The following is a 15,544-nucleotide window of genomic DNA, read 5'->3' on the forward strand; positions in this document are numbered from 1 at the left end:
CCCAGGGACAGCCTGGGCAGTGTCACAGGCCCCTGTTAAAGGCACCCAGGTTCAGAGATAAATGCTGTCCACATCAGAAAATATGTTTGGCTTTGTACATGAAAAATAATAACATTTAAAACGTTACATTACATTTATTTGGCAGACGCTTTTATCCAAAGCAACGTACAATTAGCGCATACCGAAGGTCATTGGGGCAACTACAAAACGCAGGTTTGATAAGGTACAATACTCATTTTGTACAGCCATGAACACATTAAGTCCAGTTCAATCAGTAAGCATTACTCTGACATAACCTATGCTAAAACATAACTGTTTCCCGAATGACATACGAATGACATCAATCAATCAATCAAATTTTATTTGTATAGCGTATTTTACAGCAGTTTTCACAATACGCTTTACAGACATCATCACTTATTAGTCAGAAATGATGCAATTATGTGACAATATTGCTGATCCAAAAATAATACTGGAAAATACTTTTTCTGCAGTATTCGAGCATGGATTGCTAAGTTGACCTAGCATTCACACACTAATAAATGCAAAAAATGCAAAAAAAAAAATGAAAGGATTCAATATTTCCTCCGAGTGTGCAGGACACAGTGACACTGTTGTCATTAAGAAACTGCAGTGCAGCCAGGTGTCTGTGTGTTCGTGTGTTTCTTTTTTCCACATGCGTATTTGCGCGTGCATATTACAGCTGTGCCTGTGCATTTAAATATTTAAGAGGCGCGTTTGTTTATTCGCAGCTGCATAGGCGCGTTAATATTTCAGATGCGTGTTTGTCCATTAACAGCTCTTCCGTGTGTTTGTGCGCTTATACGCGTCATGTTTATTTCATCCCAGCGCCCGGTGTCTACGAGTCAGATTCACAGATTTTCTTTCTTTCCCTCTCGCCCCCCGATACGTTTCTGCACCCCGTGCGATTGATGAGTCGGGGTTATGCTGCGTTCACCCCAAAGAAATTTCATTTCGGCTTCAGAGGGAATACATGTTCGGCGTTCGCTGTTCAGTGAAATGTGTATGCTTGGTTGAGGAGTATGTTTTTATGAAATTATAGCTTTTCCCTAAGAGGGGCACTTCCGGCTCTAGATTGAAAGATAGGAGAGGGAACTAGAAGACTGATGTATGAATACTGCATACTACAGTTTTTTTTTTGGTAGTGTGGTGAAAAGATATAGAAAGAGCAGTTGGATAGTGTAACGTGTTTCTCAGTATGTAGGACACCTGCTAGACAGGCGTCCAGGTCTGTGGCACTGGAAGAATAGGCCCAGAACAGAGTCAGTGTGTATGTTCAGTGTGTTCAGCTCTCTCTGCAGTCTGTGTGTTCAGTACATAACTCTCTCTGCAGTGTGTGTGTTCAGTGTGTACAGGGCTCTCTGTGTCATACGTGCCTGCAGGTGGACCCACACATGTGTGCGGAGCGCCTGGTCACAGCTCTGTAAGTCAGGCCATATACACACCTCTGGCATCTGGGCTGTCCACTCACATCCTGTTCCCGCACACTCAGGCAACCATGCGGAACATAATTTTATTACTCACAATGCCCATACCGCTTACAGTAAGGGAGTTATAAGAATGGAAGTACGACATACGCTCACACACACACACACTCACACACACATGCGCACGCACGCACACACACACACAACCCCACACACACACACGATCTAACACACACACATACACACACAAACACATGCACATGTACACACACACACACACAGTCATACTGTACACACACACACACACCTCATACCATGTTCTGCAGGGTGTCAAGTTGTCCGTCACTGCAAAATACCCTGCCAAATAAAAGAATAACTGTGGACACTCTGGGAAGGTGCAGTGTTATAATTGATTTCAACACAGAAGACTAAAGTAGCATAATGAAACCCTTTCATAAAATAATAAGCTAGCGTTGTTTCGTTTGAGCGAACAACATGGCCGCCTTTCCGGCAGTTGGCGGCTCCTCCGCGCGGCGGTAGCCGGAGCGCTCGGCGCCCGGCGGAGTGAGATACCGCCATTCCCGCCCCAGCTCTAAGTTCCCGCCGATTCTGCAGGCCGCGGTAAACACCCGGCGTTGCCTCTCTCTCTCTCTCTCTTTCTCCCTCTCTCTCTCTCTCTCTCTCTCCCCCTCTGTCTCTCTCCCTCTCTCTCTCTCTCTCTCTCTCTCTCCCCCTCTGTCTCTCTCCCTCTCTCTCTCCCTCTCTCTCTCTCTCTCTCTCTCTCTCCCGCTGCCTGCATAACCTTAACTCACCACTGCTTTACGGCCCTGAAACAAGAACAGGACGGGGAACAGAGGGGAAAAAAATCCATTAAAAACGACAGGAACAGGAACCTCCCGCCCGGGTTCGTACCGCGAGCGGACGTGGGAGTCACTCTCGCCGCAACGGCTTGAAGCGAACGGGGAGCGGATTCGTTCTCTTTCTGAAGGCACCTTTATCGTGTCATTTATCTGCGCACACTCTTTTTTGACTGCATCTACGCAAGAGATATTCTCAGTCCTGCGTGATGACTGCCGCATTTTCTTTGAATATCGGATGTGAAAAGTGCTTAAAACAATGAGATAATAGAAATATATTTTCTGAGTGGGTGTTTCTGGGAGCTGAACAGATATATGGAATTTTCAATAGATAGATAAAATCTCAGTAGATTTAATGTAATTTACAGAATCTGTGTAATGGGGAGAGGATGTATGCAGGAGTGCTATATATATATATAAATATACATATAGATGTACCACTTTGAGGCTCTTTTATTTACATTGCATTCCTGTGTAACTACCTGGTCAGCCTCGGTAGTTTCAGTTACGCAACGCGTGTATGATGTCACTTCCCTGTCTCAGTCTGATGCTGTGCGGTGCAGCCGACAGTCTGAGCGTCTGCCTTCACGGGGGTCCGTCTGTGTGTGTCCTAGCCAGAGCTGTCACCTCAAAGAGCAAACAGGCCCTGGACAGGCTGGGAACAGGGACGTGACTGCAGGCAGGCACAGTGACTCATCCTTTTTTCTCTGATGAGACACACATACACACACACACACACTGCACACACTGAGACACACACACACACACACACACACTGCACACACTGAGACACACACACACACACACACACTGCACACACTGAGACACACACACACACACACACACACACACACACACACACTGAGACACACACACACACACACTGAGACACACACACACACACTGCACACACTGAGACACACACACACACCTGCACACACCCACACACACACACACACACACACACACTGCACACACTGAGACACACACACACACACACACACACACACACACACACACACACACACACTGCACACACTGAGACACACACACACCTGCACACACACACGCACACACACACACACTGCACACACTGAGACACACACACAGCACACACACACACACACACACTGCACACACTGAGACACACACACACACGCACACACACTGCACACACTGAGACACACAAACACAGACACACACATACATACACACACCTGCCTACCCACACACAGACACACACACACTTTCGCACACACTCGAACACACACACATACACTCTTGAGCACACACACACACACACACACACACGCCGCTCAACAATTTATCAAGATTCCTGACATTTGCTTTTCTCTGTGTTTGGACCCCCCGCTCCTGAAATGATTTCGGTGCCCTTGCCTCGGGCGGTTCCACCCCGTTACTGCTCTCTGGGCGAACACCGCTCAGCGTCAGCGTGGAATTTACTTTTCAATCACTTCGCCCTGTTCCACCTCTGCTTAGGCTGTAAAATGAGGGCAAAGTCCAGCCCGCGCTCAGTTATTATTACATTTCAATTTCTGGGGCCCGTCGGCCGTCAGAAATCCCGCTAACGTACTCCCTGCGAAGCTGAACCCGGCGGCGAGCAGACGCCTCAGACGCAGCGCCCTGCGCGTTTATTAGAGGGGAAAATGATTAACTGAAGAGTGTTTATCAGCGTTCCAGCTAATTTCATCTTCAGTGTCACCCCCTCTCTCTCTTTCTCTCTCTCTCAGGACAGAGGTGAACTTGAAATTGTGTTTTCTTCTCTCTCTCGTCTGTCCTCGCTGAGGATTTTAAACACTCAACGAGGCTTTTCGTGTCATTATTTATAACGCAGTGGAGGTGAAGGTGGTGTGACAGCGTGTTGTCCTGGATAGCCTGTTTACAAAAAGTTGAAAAATCAATTATAAGTTATAAATTACTGGAGCACAATTCCATCGCTTCGTTTCTGATTTATTTGCCCCTGCCTCCCCTGAACTCGGAGTGGATTTAATGTCCTGTATTCTGCACCAATCATAGAGAAGCTCTCTGAAATACCCTGTAAACTGCACTGTGGAGGCCTATATGTGTCCTGTATAGATTTTGTGGGCAATCGAGTCTTTTGCTCCGACACAGTTCACAACTCATTGTACTCAAGTATGAATGAAAAAATGTGATTACTGAGCCAGAATTTAGTTTTTTATTGTGGAAATGATAGATGACAGATTCCCCTGCTGGGCTCACTCTACTCTCCTTCAGTGTGTTTGCAAGGTACTGTGGGACATGCAGTTTCTCTAAGGTTGGGTTTCACATACAAGTATTTGCCTTTAATTTCAGCTGTGAAATGCATGCAACAGAGAGACTGTATCAACATACAGAAACATGTTGAAGATGTCATTAGGGGAGGGGTCATTAGGGGAGGCGGGGATACGAGAGAGAGGTTTCACAGACCTGCATAATGATTGGTGCATTGTGCTGTTAATCAGAGACCAATTTTTTGACCAAATCGAAATGTTTTGCTCTCCACAGCAAAGCAAAATGATCTATTTAAATCAGTGTGTGTGTGTGCGTGTGCGTGTGTCTGTGTGTGTGTGTGTCCATTTGTGTGTGTGTGTGTGTGTGTGTATGTGTGCGTGTGAGTGTGTTTTAAAACCAAAATAACAATAAGTTAATAAAATTTTCTCTAAAAAATGTTCAGAGCCCACTTGCCTCCCCTCTCCTCCAGTTTTCACACAAAGCGGCTTGTGACTAATGCTCCCCCCCCCGCTGCGCCCCACCGCCGAACATCTGGTGCTTTCAGCCCCCCCCCCCCCCCGTGCCCCGCCGTCCCTGTGATTGCGCGCCTGCTGCTGTGTGGCCCCGCCCCCCCGCGGAGCGCCGCCTGCTTTGGGAATACGGCTCGGGCCGAACCGCAGAGCCGCGCCGCGGGCGCTTAGCAACCCGCCCAGAACAGCGCCGCGCTCGCCGTGCGCTGCCCGCCGCCGCCCCGCTGGGTTCCGGCCGGACCCCCCGGACCTCTCCCGCGGTTTCCCGCTGCCGCCCGCGAATCTTCCCCAATCCCGGACCACGCGGGTTTTAGCCAGTGAGGCGGCCGATATGAACAGCAGCATCACGCTTGCGTAGCCTGCCTTCCCCCCGCCCACCCCGGCCGGTATAGATGACCCCATCCAGACATGGTGGTGGTCCCCATTGGGCGGCCGTGTAGTATAATGGGTAAGAAGCTGGTCTTGTAACCTAAAGGTCACAGGTTCGATTCCCGGGTAAGGACACTGCCGCTGTACCCTTGAGCAAGGTACTTAACCTGCATTGCTTCAGTATATATCCAGCTGTATAAATGGATGCAATGTAAGAAGTTGTGTAAGTCGCTCTGGATGAGAGCATCTTCTAAATTCCTGTAATGTGATGTAATGCGTGGAGACGGGCTGGGTATAGATCCGCTCTGTCCAGTTTGGGATTGAGGCGAGGAAGGGTGCCCCTCCTAGAACAGGATGTTGGGTAGGATGCGCTCCAAAGTCAGTGCAGAGACATCGCACAGCTGTACTCTGCCTTCCCAAATGAAACCAGCTCACCGGAGCCTCTGTGTGACCTTTATGGAATTTTCCAGGTACAGCCCCCTTCCGTAAGTGGAACAAGTTACGTGGATGTAATCCATTTGAAATAGTTATATAATCGATCTATACGTACACGCACACATGTAGAAGCTTGTACAGACGTGCACAATGTGCCTACAAACACAGTCACACACCGTAGATACATGGTTTATTTCAAGTTTAATTGTGCATTATTCCGAAAAAAATGCATATACTTTTTACATATAAGTTTTTAGTACGTAAATGTATTGCACATTGTTACATTGTTAAAGTCATTTGTTACTCATGTTATTACACTGCTATTACTATTCTCAGAGTTAGAGCAATCAGTGTCAAATTGTCTCTTCGCTTTTAGGCTTTTAGCATCAGTACGATAGATTATTTACACAATTTACCGTTTCTGGAACAAATGTAGTACCATGTAGAGGACCATGAGCTGGAATCTTGATTATACTATAATAATATACTCTATACAAATAAGATAACTGAACAGAAGAAATCCACATGTGAAGTCTGTTATTATTTATTTATTTATTCATTTATTATTTTGTTGCTGAGTGAACTTGGGCAAACTAGCACGTGTCACATGCTTCCTCTTTCGGGAGTCACTGTGAACACTACCGCACGGTTTCCGCAGTGATATACAAAGCATGTTTTTGCAGAGGACCGGCTTTTTAAAGCCATGTGTTTGCTCCTAATTAACCAAGAGCGACTCCCATTAATAGAGCATAGGCTATTTTATTCTCTAACTGCACTGACCACTGCTCCACTAAGTAATGACCACTTTTCCACCCTACTGAATACTGCTCCACACTACTGACCACTACTCCACACTACTCACCACTGTTGCGCACTACTGATCACTGCTCTGCAGTACTGACTACTGCTTCACACTACTGACCACTCATGCACACTACTGACCACTACTCCACACTACTCACCACTGTTGCGCACTACTGATCACTGCTCTGCAGTACTGACTACTGCTTCACACTACTGACCACTCATGCACACTACTGACCACTACTCCACACTACTCACCACTGTTGCGCACTACTGATCACTGCTCTGCAGTACTGAATACTGCTCCACACTACTGACCACTACTCCACACTACTCACAACTTTTGCGCACTACTGATCACTGCTCTGCAGTACTGACTGCTGCTTCACACTACTGACCACTCATGCACACTACTGACCACTACTCCACACTACTCACCACTGTTGCGCACTACTGATCACTGCTCTGCAGTACTGACTACTGCTTCACACTACTGACCACTCATGCACACTACTGACCACTACTCCACACTGCTCACCACTGTTGCGCACTACTGATCATTGCTCTGCAGTACTGACTACTGCTTCACACTACTGACCACTCATGCATACTACTGAATACTGCTTCCACACTACTGACCCCTTTTCCACACACTGACCGCTGTTTCACACTACTGACCCCTTTTCCACACACTGACAGCTGTTGCGGTCTGTAGCACACTGCTGAGCAGACAGCAGTCCCACACTGCCATGTCACCGTACTGCTGCTCTGACCGCTGTTCCACAGCAGCGCTCGGGTCACCTCACCCCGCACACGCACTGCTCACACACGCTGCCCTACACTGCTCACACACGCTGCCCTACACCGTGCCATCGTGGTACTGGGGCGACCCGCCCTCTGAGTCTGCTCCCCCCCCCCCCCTCCCCAACACTCCCTCCCTGCCCCCCCATGGAGCGCGGCAGCTCCAACAGCTGCGCAGAGAGAAGCGAGGGCAGGTGCCCTTCACCCGACCGTCTCCGGAGCGGAGAACAGCAGCGTGCTCCTCACACAGAACAGCGGCACGCCCGTCTGCGCCGCACACCCAATCACGCGGCCCCCCTCGCAGCCACTGACCACGCCCACATCCTCGCGGCCGAGCCGCGCAGCGTGTAATCGCTCGTGCACGCGCACGCCGTCTGATCGGCAATGTGAGCCGGGGTCAATGCGGACTGTAACGCGGCTGATGTACAGTAAAGGTGGGCCTCGGTCCTTCACATACGACAGGGCTGAATGGACGTCCATTAAATAACCTGCACAGATATGGCATGCCAGCGCATTCTAATCACCAGCTGTGATCGTCCACACCGAAGAAAGCTTAGCGCCGAGTCTTTGATTAAAAGACATCGCTTCAGGTGCGTTTGAGGCATCTTTTGGTGTGCGGGACCTTCTTTTTCTTTGATTCTTAATTTGGCATTTACACACCCAGTTTAAGTCTGAGCGCAGACATTTTTGGAACTTTGCAGCTGTGATCACCGGCATTATCACCAGCTTAGCAATCAAAATATAATTATAGAACATTTGTAGTATATTAACTATTAGATTGCTGAATTTTATTATGTACCTGTACACCATGGTGTTGTCAGTAGTCAGTTTAAACAGGTAGGTCACAGAAAGGTCATAAGCCATAAGGGCTTTAAGGTGGCTCATCCTGTTTGCGTGTATGTAAGTGTCACCGTGTCTGGTGCCCAGTCCCGAGCGTGCCAGTGGTGGAATGGGTCCAGCAGCCTGGCAGGGGGGGCGCGTTCTTGGCTGCAGCGTCTCTCCAGGGAGGGAGGGGTTTGGTCTGATTCCGGAACCAGACTGCTGCCATCTCTCTGCCCACAAACAGAACATCGGGGGGCGGGGGGTAGGATGGAAAAGCTGCAGGCTGACTGCAGAAGCTGCGCATTAAATGCACTTTTCTATCACAACGACCAGCGCAGTTCCTCTGCTGGACAGAAAAACAGTGAATGGCTGAATGAATGCATGCTTACCCAAACTCCTGCAGCATTGAGCTGGACCTAGAGAAACCGCTGAGTGCCCCAACCTGGGAGAGAAATAATAAAAAATTAGGCTAAAAATCAGCGAACTAAGAAGTAGTAATTTAGCATTTAGCTGTTTAGCTGAAAGCGCTTTGGCCTCATTGCTTTTCTGCGAAGCTTCGGCGCACCGTTCGAGGGAAGGAAACGGCGGTGAAATTGAATGTTTGGCTTGGCTTTGTTCAGAGTCGCCGTGAGGACGGGCCGTCTGGGCGCAGAGTTCTCACAGAGGTCAGAGCTTATCCCCACACCCCCAGAATGTTTGCGCAAGTGCTTCCCTCTCGCCAGACGAGCGAGGTCTGTGAGCGAGGAGCGTGTTCTCATTACTGGACGGGCCTCCCGTAAGACCGCTTCTCTCCGGAACAGCAGCTCTGATTGTGTGTGTTTGAGCGTCCGGGGTGACCTCCAGCCACTGACGGCTGATTAGTTAAGCTTCTGAGTCATTATGGACCCCTCGTGTTGAGATAGTGTGTGTGTGTGTCTGTGTGTCTGTCTGTATGTCTGTGTGTATATGTGTGTGTGTGTGTGTGTATGTCTGTGTGTATGTGTGTGTGTCTGTGTGTCTGTCTGTATGTCTGTGTGTATATGTGTGTGTGTGTGTGTGTGTGTGCATGTGTGTGTGTATACGTATTTGTGCTTGTGTGTGCACGTGGATGCGTGTGCATGCTGGAGTGTATACGTACGTATGTGCGTGTGTGTGTGCGTGCGTTCATGCCATGTGGGATATTACAGATAATATCATAATAATATCAAAATGTATCCTGTTATTTCCGAACAGTGGCCAGCATACAGAAGCTCCCGGCAGTCTCCGTGATGACGGACATCAACTTCCCCATGAAGGGGCGCAAAGGCATGGTGGACTGGGCCCGGAACTCCGAGGACAAGGTGGTCATCCCCAAAGGCATCTTCATCCCCCAGTCCGCAGGTACGGTACCAACGAGCGCAGCACCCAGTGAAACCCACCCGCTAGCCCACAGCTCTGTGGCACTGAAACACCATACCCGCCGTGATTTAAGGCTCAACATTGTCCTGCACAGATGACAGGCACAGATTCGGCCTAATCCGAGGACAGGTGTAGTTCTTATGTGCGCAGCACCCTTCCTGGCCAGTGTAATGACTCAGGCCTAATAAGACACGGTTAATTAGGACAGTACATTAACTCAGCACAAATACCACTTATTGGAGGTTTTCTGCACAGTTCAGACGCAGTGCTACGGTCTCGGGGGGAAGATGAATCGTAATTCCGTACTGCCTCGGACTCAATTACCGTGTGTCCACTCCTTTGATGTGCAAACACAAGCACTTTTTTTTTCGACACGCGTTCTTTTTTTCATTAATGAAAACAAATGCGTTTCGTTGTGATTAAAAGTTGAAGACGAATGCTTGTCGAATCCAGGGCATTGTTTGATATTGATTCGCGCGCTTTGCACAGTATGATCGTACACCATGGCGATATAGGTTAATTTGTCTTGCTGCCAGTTAACACGAATATATGCTAAAAATAACAACACGTATCCCTCCGTGTTTTTTTTTTTCCTTTCTTAAAGGCACGGGAGCTGTAAATAGAATTGTTGTAGGTCAACCCGCCCCCCCCCTCCCCCCAGCCATGGCTGATTACACCCAGTTACTTCTCCAAGAATGGCTTTTACAAATTCCTCGCTAGCACTGAATCCAGCTAGATAAAAATAGACTGTCAGACTGTGATATTAAGAGCTGAGGCAGGGCCAGAACACACAGGATTATGTCTTTCTTCTGCGCCATAAATTAGGAGAACACACAGATCAATGGGACGAAGAAAGGTCTGAGCAATGGTCTGGCTTTTTTTCTAACGATGTCATTGGCCGCCGTGCCGGTGTTTTAACCTGTAACGGGCTTTAAACGTTGCCCGGATACATCAAACTCAATCTACACTCTGAGGCAAAGACCATGTCTGGACCACGGGCCTTTCAATGAGGAAGCAGGGAGGCTTCATCCATCGCAAAATAGGCGGAGCTATCCGGTGTTTCCTTTCACTCAGTGTTTTGGACCAGTAATAATACGTTTTTCATTGACGATCAAACGACAGCCCTTCCCAATCACAATTCCTGTCTGTACTGGCCTCCAAATGGTTTAAGGAACCAGTGGTAAGGACAACCGAATCATTTAAACTGAAAGCCAACCTCTCCAGATGTTTTTTTTTTTCCCTCTTCCTCTCCCCCCACATCACCACCCGTTCGTTAGTCAATTCTGATTATGGTTTTCATTTTTTGTGGTAATACGTTTTTATTATTAGCTTTTTTTAGAGACTGTAGCCTGTACATAATCATGTATTTGGAGGCATGCTCTGGAGGAGAACGCCTGCTAATTGACTCTAATGTAATGCAGTGATTAGTTTAAACCCATCGGTGATTGACAGCACATCTTCTCATTATGGAGCTGATGAACCATCGCACTGTGATCACTGGGTCCCTTCTGATTGGCTCCTGTCAGTTCAGGAGCCAATCAGAAGAAGAGGTGCACAGCACTGTTCGCAACAGCTGTGCCAGTGGGTGCCTTCTCACGCATTCCTCATTAACTTCACATTGTTTCATACATTTCCTGCAATAGAACTTAAATAGCAATATTAACTGAAAGCTAGCCTATATTTGTATTTCCTGAGTATTTATTTATTTATTCATTGTATATTTGTCAGTTGGGACTTTTTTTTTTTTTAGCTGCGACCGCACACGCGCATGCATCCATGTGCGCATGCATCCACGCACACACCCTCACACAAACGCGTGACCTCTTCTTTGGCTCATGACCAAGCTTTCCACAAAATCTTGTGCAAATCTGTGAATCCACTCAGGAGTCATGCACCTTTTTGTGAGAGGCCATGCCCATCGCCACGCCCCCTCTTGGTCAATCGGCCTTGAAAATTACTCAGCTCTACCTTCGGTCATGACCAACGTCCATGCCAAATTTCAGCCTCCTGGGGAGAAAACTGTGGCCGCGATGGGGTGGGACACTTTTTGTGAACCGATCGACCGACCAGCAGACCAATAGAGCTGCGGTCGCAGCTAAAAAATAATGTATTGTAATATATGAACAGAATGCAAATTGGGTGGAATTTATTATTCCCCAAGATTTGACCGGCTGGTCTTCTTTTTTAATCAGCTTACAAACTCTCCTGCTTACTGTTTGTGTCTCCGGATGCATATATGAATAGTGTTGAATGGAACTTAATACATCAAAGAAAAGAGCAATTCATTAAATTTGCACATAAGACATTTCCAAACCACAATCAAAAGAAGAAATAAAATTAATCTTTATAGTTCGGGAGAAACACTGTATACCTTTATGAAAGGCCAACAACAACTTTGTGATTTTAAAACATGGGCAGGGCAGTTCCAGCCCTGTCTTTTAATTGCTTATTGACAGTTGCATTATAACCGAGAGAAGGTGTTACACTAAGATGAAAAATGCAGACATTTTATCATGTAACAGATCCATAGTAAACATTTCATGTGCCGGATGCACTAGGTGCTGAATATTAGCCCTATATTAGCCTGTACATTTCCGGTTAGGGACCACAAAAGCATTCTCTATCATTTGCACATTGTGCACATGTAGCTTCTTGGGAACAGAGTGATGTGTGTTTTCACTTATGGGTAAATCAAGATCACGATCAATGTTCAAGTCATTTTCCATATAGCAGGGGATTATTATTATTATTATTATTATTATTATTATTATTATATTGTAATTGTGTCTATGATCTCCATTGTAGAGATGACTGCAGTGTTGTGTTTGCTCCCACAGAAGCAGACGGATCCCCTGTGTTCATCCTGGGGACGGTTTTATACAAAACCCTGGGACTTATGCTGCCGACCCCTAAGTAAGTTCTGCCTGATTATCTTCATCCACACGCCCACACCTATATCAACATGCATACATTGTCATTTTTATCCATCCATCCATTATCTATACCCACTTATATCACGGGGGGGTGCTGAAGCCTATCCCAGCGTGCACTGGGCGAGAGGCAGGAACACACCCTGGACAGGCCGCCAGTCTATCGCAGGGCACACACATCATTCATTCGAACACATATCTGTGGGCAATTTAGAGTCTCACATTAGCCTACCTGCATGTCTTCTGACTGTGGGAGGAATCCAGAGTACCCAGAGGAAACCCACTGGAACACAGGGAGACCATGCAAGCTCCACACAGAAAGGCCCTGGCCAGATTCAATCCCCCGGACCTTCTTGCTGTGAGGCGACAGTGCTACCCTCTGCACCCCCGTGCCACCCTTTCATTTTTATTTATTTATTTGTTTGTTTGTTTGTTTGTTTTGGTAAATGGTAAATGGACTGCATTTATATAGCAGCTTTTATCCAAAGCGCTTTACAATTGATGCCTCTCATTCGCCAGAGCAGTTAGGGGTTAGGCGTCTTGCTCAAGGACACTTCGACACGCCCAGGCCGGGGTTTGAACCAGCAACCCTCCGACTGCCAGACAATCGCTCTTACCTCCTGAGCCATGTCGCCCCTTTTGGCATCGGAATTGCGATGTACCCCACATTCAACATACAACAAAAGTCCAGTTGGAGTTGAAATGCAGAAATGCCCCCACGCAAATGTGCAACTCCTCGCCTAACAAATTTAAAAGGGAACACGGACACAAGTGAGCGATATTTCTTTCATCTTTTCACGAGCGCGGTAAAGCCAGAGCCCGATACGTGTCGATATTTCATTACTGGAATTAATGCCACGCTGCGTCAGCAGCACCTTGTCTCTATCGAGCCTTTTTTTCCGCTCCTCCTTTCAAAGATATTTCTTATCTGCGGATTGTTGCGAGCGAACTTTTTTGCCAGGAATTCGGATTAATTCGCTGCGTGCTGCGGTGCCGTGGTCTGGACGCAGTGCCGTGGTCTGGACGCAGTGCCATGGTCTGGACACAGTGCCGGGGTCTGGACGCAGTGCCGAGGTCTGGACGCAGTGCCGTGGTCTGGACGCAGTGCCGGCCCGTGTACAGCGAGCTGTGCGCGTGTCGGGCAGAGCGGTTTTCTGTTCCATCGAACCCGTAGCCACCGGCACACTGACGCGTGCGCTTCGTTCACTACATCCTGTGAACAAATTTCAACTTTTAATTTACTTTTAAAAAAGGACGAAACACCGGAACGCATTCTGGATTCACCTCGTCTACGCCAGAAAATAATCCAGGATGCATTTCCGTCGGGGTCCGCGGCTCTCACTGAAAACTTAAAATTCTCTTGCGGCGTTCGCCCTGTGAAATGTAATTTTTGGGGGTAAAAATTCTAGGTTTTAAGTGTCACCTTCATTGATAACAACCTGTTGTCTCTCAAAGTGAAGTGGCATTTGTGCATGGTAAACTGTCACTTCTTGTGGGAAACTGTCCGTCATGGCGAAGCTTTGGTTTCTCAGACTGAACTGTCGCCTCAGCCGCTGAGCCGGTGCCCATTAAACTGAAGTAGTGACTATCAAAGTAGCGGGTCCGCTCTAGTGGTAATGTGTCACCCTATCACGTCAAAGTGCTGCCTTTCACACTGAAGTGGAACCTGTTATATTAAAATGCTGTCAATCACAGTGATATTTTTCCTCTGGTGGTAAAGTATAGGTTCACTTTCTCAGCTCAGACCATTAAATGCAGGATTGCTCTCTCTTTTGTTACAGTAATGTGTAGGATTAAGGTGTAGGATTAACCCTCAGCACTGCAGTGTGTGAGATTAAACTCTCTCACAGTAATGGGTGAGATTTCTCTCTAGCATTAAAGCATGGGATTTCTCACCCACAGTAATTATGCTATTTCTCTCTCACACATTAATGTGTGGGATTTCTCTCAGTAATTATGTGATTTCTCCCTCACACATTAATGTGCGGGATTTCTCTCACAGTAATTATGTGATTTCTCTCTCACACATTAATGTGTGGGATTTATCTCAGTAATTATGTGATTTCTCTCTCACATATTATTGTGTGGGATTTCTCTCTCAGAAAAATGTGCAGGATTTCTCTCAGTAATAAATGTGATTTCTCTCCCACAGTAATTTATGGGATTTCTCTCTCACAATGTGCTGGACTTCTCTCTCATACATTAAAGTTTGGGATATCTCCTTCACACCGAGTTGTGTGCAATTTCTCTTCAGAGTTTCACTCTGACTTGTGTGCGATTTCTCTCTTTCACAGTAATGAGCATGATTTCTCTCCCACAGTAATGAGTGGGATCATTCTCCCTGATTATAATGTATTGGGGTTCTCTCTGGCTTCTCCCAGTGAAGTGAGTGCAGGGTTTGGGGTGTCAGTGATCACTGCAGCAGATTTTGGTTCGCTTTGTGATTTTCACATATGCCCCCCCCTCCTTCCCCCACATGGGTGCAGATTCAAGGGGGGAATTGTGCTTGCCGAGGGTGAGGTACTTCTTCATGTCTGACTTTTTGATGTGTTCCTCTAACAAGTCCGAACAGCCAGAGAAGGGGGGGGAGCAGAGCTTAACTTTATGGTCAATATAAAAAAATCCCCTGAAAGAGAGAGTGAGAGAGAGAGAGAAACACAGATAGGCAGACAGACAGAGAGAGAGAAACACAGATAGACAGACAGACAGACGGACAGAGTGAGAGAAACAGATGCTCTTTAGAGAATAAAACCTGATTCCTTGCAAGTTACTTTTTAAAGACTCAGGCTTAGCTAACCTGGAATTATGTCCAGTCTCCCACCCCCTCGTCTCTAGTTTCTGTTATACACACAGCTCAAAGAAATCGCACACACTCCGGTTTTTCTCATTGTACTGTATATGAGTTTTGTCATCTCATGAGTTTGTCATGTATATCGTCA

General features: G+C 47.2%; 1 protein-coding gene across 7 annotated transcripts in view; it reads left to right on the forward strand.

Annotated features, from left to right (window-relative positions):
• The window catches only part of adgrb3 (adhesion G protein-coupled receptor B3), a 202,591-nt gene that overhangs the window by 118,658 nt on the left and 68,389 nt on the right, over positions 1-15,544 (forward strand). For all 7 annotated transcript variants that reach the window (XM_064316727.1, XM_064316723.1, XM_064316721.1 and 4 more), the window contains 2 exons: positions 9,511-9,657; positions 12,513-12,588. In XM_064316727.1, coding sequence (XP_064172797.1) covers positions 9,511-9,657; positions 12,513-12,588 — 223 coding nt within the window. The remainder of the gene's footprint in view (positions 1-9,510; positions 9,658-12,512; positions 12,589-15,544) is intronic.

The sequence above is a fragment of the Anguilla rostrata genome, chromosome 18, assembly GCF_018555375.3.
Source record: "Anguilla rostrata isolate EN2019 chromosome 18, ASM1855537v3, whole genome shotgun sequence".
Taxonomy (NCBI): Eukaryota; Metazoa; Chordata; class Actinopteri; order Anguilliformes; family Anguillidae; genus Anguilla; species Anguilla rostrata.